This window comes from Alnus glutinosa, chromosome 6 (genome assembly GCF_958979055.1).
Source record: "Alnus glutinosa chromosome 6, dhAlnGlut1.1, whole genome shotgun sequence".
NCBI lineage: Eukaryota > Viridiplantae > Streptophyta > Magnoliopsida > Fagales > Betulaceae > Alnus > Alnus glutinosa.
In genome coordinates, this window is record NC_084891.1 from 25413491 (window position 1) to 25427909 (window position 14419).

At 34.1% G+C, this 14419-nt stretch overlaps 1 protein-coding gene and 1 non-coding gene across 2 annotated transcripts; both read right to left on the reverse strand.

Moving 5' to 3' along the window:
• Nucleotides 1-1029: 1029 nt before the first annotated feature.
• Nucleotides 1030-8794, reverse strand: LOC133870138 (mitochondrial outer membrane protein porin 2-like). The gene is made up of 6 exons (XM_062307194.1): nucleotides 8638-8794; nucleotides 8456-8523; nucleotides 2364-2474; nucleotides 2181-2267; nucleotides 1886-2094; nucleotides 1030-1455 (listed from the first exon to the last, which is right to left on the reverse strand). The coding sequence occupies exons 1-6, from the start codon at nucleotides 8687-8689 to the stop codon at nucleotides 1149-1151; spliced, it is 834 nt and encodes a 277-aa protein (XP_062163178.1). The 5' UTR covers nucleotides 8690-8794; the 3' UTR covers nucleotides 1030-1148.
• Nucleotides 8795-8944: 150 nt separating this feature from the next.
• On the reverse strand, nucleotides 8945-9018 carry TRNAT-AGU (transfer RNA threonine (anticodon AGU)). Its single transcript has one exon. It is a non-coding gene; the product is annotated as a tRNA-Thr (tRNA).
• Nucleotides 9019-14419: the final 5401 nt, after the last annotated feature.

Below are 14419 nucleotides of genomic sequence, written 5' to 3' on the forward strand. Positions count from 1 at the left end.
AGTGATCTATCAAAAATTTAATGATTTTAAAAGCAACATCAATTTTGAGAAGATAAAATAAGGACATGGAATAACATGTAGCATTACTCATGAAAGATACACCATGCTTTGTCGATGTCACACTCTTGACATCTTATTTATGGTTGAGAAATTATCTTTCTAGGATTTGGCTAGGTGTTTGGCTAGGTGTTGTAAAAACATCAACGGTTCAAATTTAATTTTAGTCTTTCTCATAGAAAACTTCAAATTAAATCTTAACCCTAAGCCAAATCCCTCCAGGAGAATACTGTCCCACGATCTTTAAGCCATAAGTATCACATTCTCTCTCTAAACAAAGCAGAAACGGAACAACAAAGAACAACTATAGAACAAACACTGCAGCCCTACTGAAAGGGACGGTCTTCCTCACTGTGCTATTAGCATGACGTCTGGAGGCAGCCCATTTTGCTACTGATTGGGCACAAAAGTTGGCACTTCTGTGAATCTTCCGAGCTTCCGAGCAGAAAGTCCGGAATGGAAAGGAACATTTCATCAATAATTGGACAAATACTCCAATCCATAGAAAACTCCGGAGAGGATAAAGCCATAATAAGAGTCTGGGATGGAAATGAAGATTTCAGCAATAACAGGAGAAATACTCCAATAAATAGATAACTCCAGAGAGGATAAAGCTATAATAACATCAGAGGAGTCTCCTTCAAGGATAAAGGTATTCAGATCAAGAGAAACCGCAAACTTAGCTGATAGTAGAGCGGCTAGGGCTTCTCCCAACTCGATCTTTGAGACCCAACAAAGCGCTCAAGGAGTTTGATATTGAGAATCAATCACCACTCTCACCCAAGTTTAAACTAATGTAGACTTTCTGGCAAAGCGAGGCATAGACATATACCAAAGGATGTAAAGGCCCAAACTGACCAGAGACACTCCAATTGATGAAGCTGGTCTGTATGAAACCCTAAAAGCAATAATTGAGTTGCTTGGGAAGGCTGAGTCTCAAGCATCCAATTAATCTATCAAGAACTATAAGTATGAAGAAAACTATAAAACTAGCAGTTTGAACATTCTCATTCTGAAACATGAGAAAAAAACTAGGCCGTCTGAAATAAATCAAATTGCATTATCCCTATCTCAAATAAATATACCAGTTTTCAAGGCTTCAGAGAGAGTGACAACCCAAACTTGGGATTCTTCTCTAAGGCCTTGGTGTCAAAGGCTCCAGAAATTGTCAGTAAGGAATTGGGTATAAGCTTATGCTGTAAAAGAGCCGCAAGATTCCCGTGGTTGTTGAGGTTTGCCTTCACAACTGTGTGAGGATCAACCACATACGAACATCCAACTGTTAAAGTGTTTTCATTTGTGGAGAACCTTCTACTCACCTCTCCCACGACAGCCCCTCCGTTTAGCCGACTTAGATGGTGCAAGTACGAAGCCCTTAGTGAGTCTCCTTTGTCAGCCCTACAAAAAGATATGAGAGCAATCAACTACCATCTATAAAACCTGACTTGTGTCTATGTTGTGCTCTAATATATTTTACATTTGAAACACGTGTAAATATAAAACCGTTTGGTGTCGCTAAACTTAAAACACAATTTAATCCTGTAATGTATGCATACAAAACATCCCATGTAAAGTTTGTTTCCTGAGTTCCATACAGTAACCCAAGTTCCCTTCCAGGAATAATTTCAACTTCTGAAAATGATTATGAACCAACAAAATCCGAATATAATTGTTTTCAAATTATTCTCTTCAATCAAACGACAATACAAAATATACAAATTTGTGCAAGGGTTAACTGATTTTGGTAACTTTTCTGTTAACTAGCTCACAGAAGGGACAACACGATCACTGAAGCATCTAATATGGCTCATTAACGGTGGGAACTTACAAAATCACTGAAGCACTGGAATCTGGCTTTGTCAAACTCACACCAGCATTATACTTAGCAAAGTTGCGAGAAGCTGTGAAGTAACTAGCTTCTGCTCCAAAGGCAATGCTGGGGGTACCAATGGTTGCCGAAAAGTCAAAAGCAGGGGATTGGTTCAGACCAACAGCTGTACTGAAAGTTGCATGTTCATGGAGATACTGAACCTCCAACTGCAACAGAAAGAATAATAGCTATAAAATCTTTACTGTTGCAGTAATTTTGGATTTACTTATCCATGTAGCAAGAAAACTGGTACCTTGCCAGATTTGTAATCAGGTAGTTTTAATGAAGCAACAGTTTTTGTGGATGGCAAGATATCTGTGACAGTGAAGGTTGTCCAGACCTGCTTAAAAATGAGACTATTATCAGAAAGAACAAAAATCATAATTCAATTTTTTTTTAAAAAAAAAAAACAAAAAGAAAAAAGGCAAGAAGCTACATTTGACTCTGTATCAACTTTGACATCAACTACAGCATTCTTGTGTTTGTATAGTGCTGCCACATCACCAGCAGAGAGACCTCCCTTCTTGGCCACCGTTGAACTAAGGACCTGAAGTTAAAGAAATAAGATAAGAACTGTCAACTGAAATCATACAAAAGGTACTTTCGAAAAATAAAGCGTTCAGAATATGACCCTAGTAGGTGGCATGCATGCACACATACATATATACATGTGTGTATATATATACATATGTACTATAAGCATTCTATATATATATATATATATTTACACACACTATACGCTCAAGAAAATCACAGAGGCAGCGGCCTTGCCAATTGAGACCAGTCAGGCCTGCCTTTGGCTCTAGGCAATACAGTTCTAACACTAGCCACTGACAAGGCAAATAGGCAACAAGGTGATTTGGAGATAGGAGCTCACTAAAATATGTTACCTGAGTACAAGATGTTTAAGCACATTCAGTATAGATGATTTTGGACGTGTAATTTCCAGAAAACAACCAATATTGATTTTAGAACAATGTCAATGATAAGAAAATGTCGAAAGGAATCACTATTCTTTTCAACAAGCAGGTCAGTTTATTGAAACCATTCATTGTTGCTAGAGAATGTATATTTGCTAGACTAAAACATCGATCAAACCAAATCAAAGTGAGTAGCAGATCAACTTCTTTGTTGTGTAACTGACACAGTTTGGCACTGTATTATTCTATTTTACTTGTATTCCACACTAACAGTAAAATTCCAAACCCTATAGTCTTACCCTTTCCAAATTGGCTCTCTCAACATATCCAAGATCAATCCTAATGCTTGTTGGAGACCTAATCATTATACGCACAGAATCAAACCCATGGCCACCACATCCTTCAGTGCTACGTATCTCAAGAATCATGCATGAATGCAAGAAATGAACTAGTACCTCAACTCATTTAGTTTAAAACAAATAATTCATATTCAGTGGTGTAATAGGTAGACACTAAGGATAAGTTTGGTATTACGTAGGAATAAGAATGAGTATTATTAGGAATACATGAAGCTGCAACGGAATGACTATTCATGTTCATTCGTTTGGTGACTAACACGAATAACCAAATTTCCTCACTCAAATGAAATCAGATTTCAACCAAATTTCCTAAAATACCCTACCTCTAAAAACCATTTCTACCAACAAAAAAAAAAAATTATTTGGTGGGGGCAAAAAGTGTTTACCCCCATGGGTGGTCGACCACCCCCGAAGGTTTTGTTGGGGTGGTTGGGATGAATACTTTTTTCTTTTCTTTTTTGGGTTCCCAAAAGAAAAAAAAAAAATTTGGGAAATTATTTTTAGATCTATTCCTATTCTCCGCCTTTTTAGAGGAATAACTATTCCTAGTAACGGTGTCACAACCAAATAACGGGATAGCTATTCCATTCCTAGGTCTATTCCTGCATACCAAACGTGCCCTAAGTATGTCCGTTGCTTCTGTGAAAAGCATATTTCCTTTCAGCTTTATGATTGACATTAACATAAATATCCTCTAGATCTGCATCGGAAAGTATATGGTTGTTTTTATGTTGAAAACACATTGGTAAGTAATTCATAGAAGGTGCCAATAGTAAACTTATGTGTGTTAATCTGTTTTCATTATAGATTCATGATTTAGATTCCCAAACTAGCTAAAAAGCAAGTCTGTTGTGAAAATTCATAACATATCTAACATAATTCCCGCTATTGAATATCTAAATTATGCATAGGTACTAGCATATATACATGCAGAGATGGTACGGGGGATGCAAAACACAGGTCCACCCCCCCCCCCCCCCCCCCACCCCCCCCCCACAACAAAACAAAAAAAATAGTTCTCTTTTCTCTCTCAATTCTCATCTTTACCTTATATCAAAACATAAAAAAGTTTTCACCTTTTTCTTGAATGAAGTCTCTTCCTCCACTTTCAGGTCAGTTCATACAAGTCATCTCTCTCTTATGTTGGTTTTTTTTTTCAGCACCAATTTTTTTTCTTCCATTTTTCTTGATCTTTATAAAAATTTACAAGATGTTAATAGTATTGATAGTGATTTGGGTCATTGATGATTTATCCTTTTCTTATTACTGATCTTCTTTTTTCTCTTTTCACTTTTATATATTTAATTATTTATTCTTTATCCTTTTTCTTATTAATGATTTTCTTTTTTCATTGTCGATATTTAAATATTATTATTTTCTGTAATATTAGAAATTGACACTTGAATTATTCATGAGTCATGTTCTTCACTTCTTATCTCGAAAACTTTTTGAGAAGTAAAGTATATTTCAAAAAAGCACAGAATGACGGAACCCAAAGTACACAGGATGTATACAAGAAACCCCTAATCCATATAGAAAAGAAGAACACAAATCAAAAAAAGTACAATCAGACATAGTAGTCAACGTCACTCTCCACATAAATAAAGTTTGTAACACCAACTTCTTCAAATTGAGCAAACCAATCTCACAATCTTCAAAACTGTGTGCATTTTATTTCTTCCATAGACACCACATCAAACACAAAGGAGTCATTCTCCAAATCTGCACCAACAGACGGTTGCCCATTTGCCCCCTCCAACTCCCCAACAACTCACTCATTGTTCGAGGCATAACTCACTCAACACCAAACAGCTGCAACAACGTGCTTCACAACTCTGTAGCAACCTTACAATGCAGGAACAAATGATCAATGGACTCTCCACAAGTCTTACACATATAACACCACTTCATCACAATAATATTCCTCCTTTGTAAATTATCCAAAGTTAAAATTTTCCTTAAAGTAGCCGACCACACAAAGAAAGCCACTCTTGGAAGAACCTTAACTTTCCAAACAACTCACTCATTGTTTTAAGCATAACCCACTCAACACCAAACAGCTGCAACAACGCACTTCACAACTCTATAGCAACCTTACAATGCAGGAATAAATGATCAATGGACTCTCCACAAGTCTTACACATATAACACAACTCCATCACAATAATATTCATCTTTCATAAATTATCCAAAGTTATAATTTTCCCTTAAGTAGCCGACCACACAAAGAAGGGCACTCTCGGAAGGACCTTAACTTTACAAATACACTTCCGTGGAAACAAAGATTGTATAGGAATAGATAAAATCTTATAGAAAAACTTCACTTCAAAATATTTCCTTCTTGAAGGGATCTAACAAATTTTATCATCTCCTTCATATCTTACTTCAAGAGAGTACAACAGCTTAAAAAATTTAGAAACCACTTCCACCTCCCAATCATGCATATAGATCGAGTAAACAAAATACTCCAAAGAATGGTACCATTTTGTATCTGCATATTTTCTTCCACTCAGGCATCCTTACCACATGCAATAGTAAACAGCTATGGAAAAAGATACTTCAAAGGTAAATCCCCACACCACACATCATGTCAAAACAAAATTTTAGAACTATCTCCTACCTCATACCTCACATGATGAGCAAAAGCATCACATCCCCTCTTATTACATTTCCACAATCCCACACCATATGGTCCCCCTACCTCCTTACAACACCACCCACCACCCACCCCTCACACTACCATATTTAAAATCCACCACCTTTCTCCACAAAGCATCCCTTTCCATATCAAACCACCATAGCTACTTACCCAGCAATGCTCTATTAAGCTGAAGCATGTTTCTCACCCCTAACCCCCCTGAAACCTTCGGAGAACAAATCTTAGACCAATTATCCAAATGGAACTTAAACTCCTATCCAATACCTCCCCAAAGAAAATCCCTTTGAAGTTTTTCCAAATGATTAGCCATTTCCACTGGAATAGGGAAGAAGGACAAAAAATGTGTTGGCAAATTTGAAAGAGTACTTTTGATCATTGATATGAGCAAGTCAAAAACGATTGAATTATTTTTCAAGAAAAAAAGTATCGATGTTTTACAATTGAACCCGCTACTACTACTAATCTCGACACTACAATTCCTACGCAACGTTCTCCTCAGATATCTAGAGTTCAACATGAAGAAGTTGATATAACTACTTTAGAACGTGATCCTGGTTTGCATCCTCCAATATTGGAGTATTTAATAAATCAATGTGATGAAATAAGGTGTGCATACATCAAAGCTGCTCCATACCAATTTCATCTGGAAAATATCCACATTCTAGAAAAATTGACCATCCTCCTTGATTTCAACCTGATTTAAGGTATTTCCTTATTGGTTAGGGTATTCACCAACAAAAGATGATGCTTTTTGTCTCTTGTGTTATCTTTTCAACAATAAACATACCGGGCGTCATGGTTCAAGTGCTTTTATGATGGAGGGTTTTCAAAAAGGGAAAAAGGTTAACAATGAAAAAGATTGTCCCTTTTTGGGTCAAGTGGGTAAAGATTTTAGTTCACCGCACAATGTTGCTGTCAAAGCTTGTGAAAACTTGTTGAATCGATTGCAGCATATTGATAAAGCGATGCACCAACAAACTAAACAAGTATTGAATAATCAACTTCGACTTAAGGCCTCAGTTGATATTGTTTAATGGTTAGCATTTTAGGCATGTGCTTTTAGAGGATGAACCAGCAAGTAACATGAACATGTGAATTTCAAAAATTGAGGAAATTTTATTGAAATGATAAAGCTTTTGGCCTCGTGTAATTGATGTGTTTTTGCAAGAAATGTTCGAAGTGCAATTCGTGATGAAATTGGAGATACAAAGCCTTGTTTCATTGTTGATGAAGCCCGAGATGAGTCTACAAGAGAGCAAATGGCTATTGTTTTAAGGTTTGTTGATAAAGAAGAATTTATATGAGAGCGTTTTATTAATCTTGTACATGTCAAGGATACAATTGCATCAACTCTCAGGAAGGAAATATCAAATGTCCTATCTCATCACAATCCCAACATTGAAAATATCCGAGGTCAAGGGTATTATGGTGCTAATAATATGCGAGGCGAGTGGAATGGTTTGCAAGTTTTATTTCTCCATGATTGTCCCTATGCATATTATGTATACATTGCATGGTTATAGACTACAATTATTATTGATTGCAGCATCAAGGGAAGTTATTCTAATCCAGCAATTTTTCTTGAAATTATGTTTCATTGTTAAGATCATTGGGGCTTCTTCTAAACGTAATGATAAATTACAAGCTGCTCAAGCAATTGATATCACCAATGTAATTGCTATTGATGAACTTGAGACCGGTAAAGGAATTAATCAGATTGTGCTGATCTTGGAATAATGGAAATGTACTTTTTCAAGTGAATTTATCAAGTCAGGACACTCGGACTTTATTAATTGTTCTTCAGAAAAAAATAAAAAAAAAATCAATATACTTGTTTACCCAGATGAAAAACAACCTTTGGGTCATTTCTCTCACATAACTAGCACTATCCGATTCAACAATATCTTGGAACTAGCAACCTGGTTCAAGTGTCAATGCATAAAGGAGATTTTCTTAAATGTGCACCGGACATTAGTGAATTGCCGCATAATAATCCAGAAAATATTCTAACCCCAACAGCCAACAAAGATGTTCTCGTGAGAGAGAAAAAAAAATTAAGAATAAAGTTCTTGGCACTACAAATTAATATTCATTTCCAAGTTCACATTTCCCTCATTTTTCTTTAATCCTTTGAACCATTCAAATTGAAAAAACTTTTTTGTTTTATTTTATAAAACTGTGAAGTGGTAAGAGACAAGTACGCTCTGGGATGATTCAAACAACCATTCAGGACCAAGACTACAACTACATTCTAATATCAATAAATTCAAGGCTGTTGTATGAACCAAACAATCATAAGCTTAACCAAAGCAACGTATCCAAGAGACACATAACTAATAGATCAAGCAGAACAATATTGAACAAATACTCTTAACGACAATACGGCTACATATCAAATTTAATATTTTTATCAGGAAAAGTTTTACCAGATTGAGAAGCACTCAAGTGAAACCAACAATTGCCAAAAAGAATAATGTAATCAAGTTAAAATCAAACAAAAAATTGATAGCGATCAAGAACAATAGTAATAACCACATTGGAAGATTTTTAAAATAGCATATGAAAGGAACAGAGGAGGAATTGAACGTACCACTCCCGTGTCAGATTCAGTGGTGATGGTGAACTTCTGGTCGCAACCATAATCCTTGTTGAGCAAGTCTGCAAATCGAAGCGAATAGCACAGACTCGTAAACGACATTAATTGCAAAACAAAAGCCATAACTCTGAGAGAGAGAGAGAGAGAGAGAGAGAGAGAGAGAGAGAGAGATTAACCTTTGGCCTTCTTGCCAATTTCGGAGAAGAGTGCAGGTCCTTTGGTCGCCATATTTGCAGAGAGAGACCAAGAGCTTTGCGAGACGAAAGAAATGGAGGGTTTTGTATGCTTTGAGAAAAGAGTGGGCCGGAATTTATGTAAACCCTTATTTTTAATTTGGGGTTTTGGTGAGGTTTAACCAAAAACGGCAAGAACGCTTAAGATGAAAACGACATGACGTTCAGATTATTTTTGAAACTCATCTTCCAACCTAAAACGGTACCGTCTCTTAGGAAGATGGACGATGTTGATTGTCAAAAACAAATATGCTCTCGTTGAGAGTCGAACTCAAGACCTCCCGCTTACTAAACGGGTGCTCTAACCAACTGAGCTACGAGAGCACATTTGTTAAGGCTGTTGAATTCCATTTTGAAATATACATTTTATCTACTAATTCAAACTTCCAAAAATAAAAAATTACGAGGGATATTCCAAAAGGTCTTTAGTCTTGGGCAAAATTCCCAACACGAATTTAACCCTTTTGAATTCATGACCATAGCTAACGCAACATGCACTGTATAACAAATATACTTTAATAAAATTAGGTGGATCGATCGATCGATCGATTGGAACTTATTTGATGAGAGGCAGCATCTGAATTTGTTGCCACATAATAGCCAGCATCTGCATGTGCCTTATTATCGCAACCATTCCAAATTACCAGCAAGGAAACCTCCTATTCCTATATATAGTTGTTGTCGTCTGTCGGAATACATATTTGTTAATTCTACTTTTCACTCAGTTTTGTTCACTAGGCTAGGACATGCTTATTACTAAATTTTGGGATGGTCTTGCACATGGAATTGGAGACAACAAGGACTTTCAACTAGTTTAATTCTCGCTCGGTACCCTCCTAACGGGGCACCTCGCACTATCACCTAACCAACGAGGCCTTAAAGACCTTGATCGATACACTCTCAAAACGTCCAAGGCCTCGCTCTGTCACTCCACTGACAAGAACTTAAAAATTCTGATCACTTGATTATCCTAAATTTAAAAACTCATAGAAACCTATATTATTTTCGTCACAATAAAATGAGAAGTGCCCTAGCTTTAGGGTAGCAAGCTCCTTATTAGCTTAAAGGGCAAGTGCTTTTATTTCACTTGCACACATTTATTATGTTAAAATATTATTTAAATAATTAAATTTATCATATTTTATCAATTTGACCTTTTAAAATAATCGGTGATTTAGTTCAAACCTTATCTTCATTATTTAGCTCTCATTTCATATATATATATATATATATATATATTGGCTGAGACTGATACATCAACATTATGTGATAATTATAAGATGAAAATGTGGTAGAATAATATTTGCTACACAATATTTGTACACACTTTGTATAACAAATTTGATGTATCCAATATTTTTTTTTTTTTTAAGAAAAAAAAAAAGGTAAAAATACAGGACACATCAACTTTGTTGAACAAAATGTATACAAATGTTGTGCAGCAAACATTACTAAAATGTGTTATATAACAGTTTCTTCTGAGATTTCATGGATTTTGATGAAAAAATATGTATTTATTCCTTTATCTCAATCAATATATACTACAATACTTACACATGGCCAGATATTAGTTTGGAGGTGTATGGTGTCTAGAAAACACAAAAGTTCACCGACCACAACTGAGCTTCCACACGTGCTCATGCCTGCAGCAAAGCTAACCATGTAAACAGAAAATTTGAAATAAAAATAATAAAAAGCCTAGAGCTCCTTGGTTTGGTCTAAGTGTCCGTTACTAATTTTATAAGTATGGCTGATGGCTCTTTTGTTGTTGCATATTTATATGCCTGATGTTCACTACTTTATGAGTTGGTACAAACCAACTATATATATTTTATTGTTATGGACTCATGGCTCTTTCTTTTAAAGTTTAACAAAATAGCCTTTTTGGAACTTATGGGTCCATTTAGTTTAACAATTTCAAAATGTGTGATTTGAAAAACTAGTAATTTTAAAACATAGTTAATAAAAATATGAATTTAATTTAGTTAAATGTTATTTAAAATCGTAATTCGACCTTTTAAATTAGGAGATCTTTAAAACAATTTTATTTTAAAACACATTTTTAACTTGAAAAATCACAAGGTCGAACCAACTCATAGTTTCATTTACTGGTTAGGCTGAAGTTCATAATTAAATTTGCATTTGTGATAGAACTTGTTTTCTTTATGGTTATTTAATACTTCCGGTTATTTGGTGGAGCTGTAATTTCTGTGATTAAAAACACCAAATTGTACTATATTATTATCGACCGATGGACCCAAAAAAAAAATTAAAAAAAAAAAAAAAATTACAATCTAATGACCGAAAGAGGGATAAGGATTCCTTACCACCTCTTGGAATTGTAAAGTTTTAAATTATTTAAATTTAGGTCGTTGAATAGCGTGAAAAATATTATTTATTAAAAATGTGACATGTTACTAAGACTAAATACATGTCGGTTATCAAGATATGTAACATGTTACATTTTTAATAGATAGCAATTTTTACACTATTTTCAATTCATGTTGGTGTGAGACTTGAGTATATTTTTATCAGGTTCTTCCACTTTATATCATATAAAAGCTTTGAGCCAAAAACTGTATTTCGATTTGTTGAAGAAGAAGCGTCTATTCTAAAGCGAAATAAAAATAAAAATATGACATGTTAGACATCCATCCTTTAATCATTTCTTACACATCTCTATACAACAAAGTTTCAAATTCAATATTGGATTTGTGGGATCCAATTTAAGTCCTACAAATCAAAAGGTAGATTTGAAAATGAAATGAGTTGGGATGGATTTGTATTATAAGCCTTTTGGAATGATTTTTTTTTTAGGTATCTTGGTAGCATATCACCTTTTAATAGGTAGCATTTTTTATGCTCGCTACTTGATACAAGGAATGACTTGAATTTAAATTATTTTAAAATCTACAATTTCTAGATCTTGATCCATTAAAAAGATTATAAAAAGGGCAAGTATTTGTATTTAACAATATATACACACTTTATACCGCTATACAGCCTATACTGATGTGACAATTTGATCATTGTCTATTAACTCTTAGATTTAGCATATACACGTTAAAGTAATGCTAAAAAAAAAATCATACTTTATTTTACCATCATTTTACCGCGACGGCATCCATCTGCCCTTAAATTAATTATTGTTAAAATAAATAAATCAAGCGGCTATTTAACACCTTATCATTAACGACACGTGAGAAAAGTGTAGCTTCTTAATCACATTTTTGAAGATGTTGGAGTAGTAGCGCTATTCACGCTACCGATGAAACTGCCGGACTAAATTGCCAAATGGAAGGGGGATTCCGATCTGTTCATGAAAAAATATATTTTTATTCATTCAGGATTTTATTTTATTTTTTTAATATATTTTGTTGGCTTATCATTGAGGATATTTTGATTACATCAGTAGGTTAGTGAAATTAATCTTAACAGTAAAGACTTTTAAGAGAAAATAAAAATTTACTCCCTGACTATTCACGTGTAATTTATTCCCTAAATTTCTAAATTTGAATTTTAACTCCGTGAATTTTTTGGAGTTTTCATATCACTTTTTATAGTACTCCCAATGACTTATGTATATCTTAATTTAGAATTACTAACCAAAACCCACTTTATCTAATTTAACTAATGAGTTTTAAAATACATTCTTAACTCTATATTCTTTTTTTATTTTTGTTTATTCCTTTTTTCATTATCATTTTTTTTACTGTCCTTTTTTTTTAAAGTCATATTTAGTCATATTTGTCAACCGTCGTTTTGTTAAATTATCATTTCTCTAATGTAAATTTTTTACGGTCATTTTCACCATTTTTCTAACAGTCATATTTTTTAACAGTCGTTTTATTAAATCTATCATTTTTCTAACGCAATAATTTTTAAACGATCATACCAATTTAAAGAAATAGATTATCCTTTTTATTATTACTAGGGATTAAACAAATGAATAAGTGGCATTGGCAGCATGAAAATGATGGGATAAACAATAGACGTGAAGCAACTTGGAATATTCTCACTTGTGCAAATAAAATATCACTACTAGTTGAGATATTTATGGAATCTCAATGGCAGTACTGATGCTTCATGTAAAAAGTGGAGTGAAGAAAAAAAAAATAGATATGTGAATAGTGCTAAAATTTACGGAATTAAGTAAATTCTACTCTAGAGTTTGAATAGATAAGCCAATGGGGTCAATTTTAGCACTTTGATTATCTATTTTAGCCTAAAGGTGAAAATACATAAGCCATTGGAAGTGCTCTTACGACCAAAATCACCTGTCCCACTTTTAAAAAATGTATATCTTATTAAAATAATTAATTCTTGGAAAAAAAAAAAAAAAATAGGGAGAGATGATTCGCACAACTACTTCTGGTGGAGGAGTGATTTGTGTGGCCACCCCAACTATTCAGGGTTTGGCTGCTGGGTTAGCCGCACGAGCCATCCATCCAATTGGGTTGGTTGCCCCCATCTGAAAGTGTAGGGGTGAACCATTTCTCTTTATTTCTTCTTCCTCTTCTTTTTTTTTTTTTTTTTTTCAAATTTTAACTTTTTTAATAAAAATTAAGTCATGTGGCAAAATTACTTGTCACGTAAACTAGTTTAGACGATTTTGGACAAAATGAATAAAATCAAAAACGTGAAAAACTTGGAGAACAAAACGTCAAATTTAATAACTCAAAGAATAAATTAAAATTACACAATTATTGTATGAGTAAAATTATAGCAGGGCCCAGAACAAGCATGTTCTGGGAACCCAAAAAAACATACTGCAATGCTTTGTACAGAGCGCAAATGATAGTGCAGAAAGGATGTAAGTGCTGCAATGCCTCATGTAGAGTGTCAATAATATATCATCTCGTGTAGAGTGCTGAAAATATCACCTGCAGGTACAGTACAATAACAAGGCACTACAGACGTCTTCCTTAACAAGAAAGGAAGGTAAAAAACAATGAGTCATCCCCGGGCGTAAATTCCAAGCGATAACTCATTGTTAACCAAAACCAGGGCTATAAATAATGTGAATTTACACCCTTTGTCTACAACACATCCACTATGAATAACGTGGATTTACACATTTTCTACTCTAAAACACATTATTGGTGTTGTAATTTTTTCAATGGTCAAGATCCAACTTCATTTTTTTCTTTCTTATAAAACACTTAAAATTATATCTTGATCATTAAAAAAAATTAAAACACCTATGCTGTAATCTTTTAACAGCAGCCTTATTTAAAGGAAATATTATATAATACCTTCTTACTTCTCTGTTGACATGATTACCCAAAATGTAAAAACTATTAAACGTGTCTTTTTGTTTTTGGAAAGAATATTCTTTGTAGAAGCTTTTTGAAATTCGAAGTCACTAATAAGAATGATGGACGCGTTGACGATTAGTAGAAAGAGGGAAAATTAAAAATTTGAATGGGGCAACACAGCTTGACCGGTCATAATAATGATGTTATGAAGGGCGGCTCCTGATCAAGCAACGCTTCGAATCCTCGTTAGACGTTAGTCATTATGTTTGAAAGCAAAACGCCGAATCATTCCAACAACAACCCATAATTATTTATTCCAAACTCCTTTTACTTTATGTAACGGGAAAGAAGAAACTCGTTTGTTTCGTTTATTTCATCGCCTGCCCCTACGTGGACCAGTAGAAGAAGGGGCGTTGAATTATCATTATCATCATTATTATTATTATTATTATTATTATTATTATTAT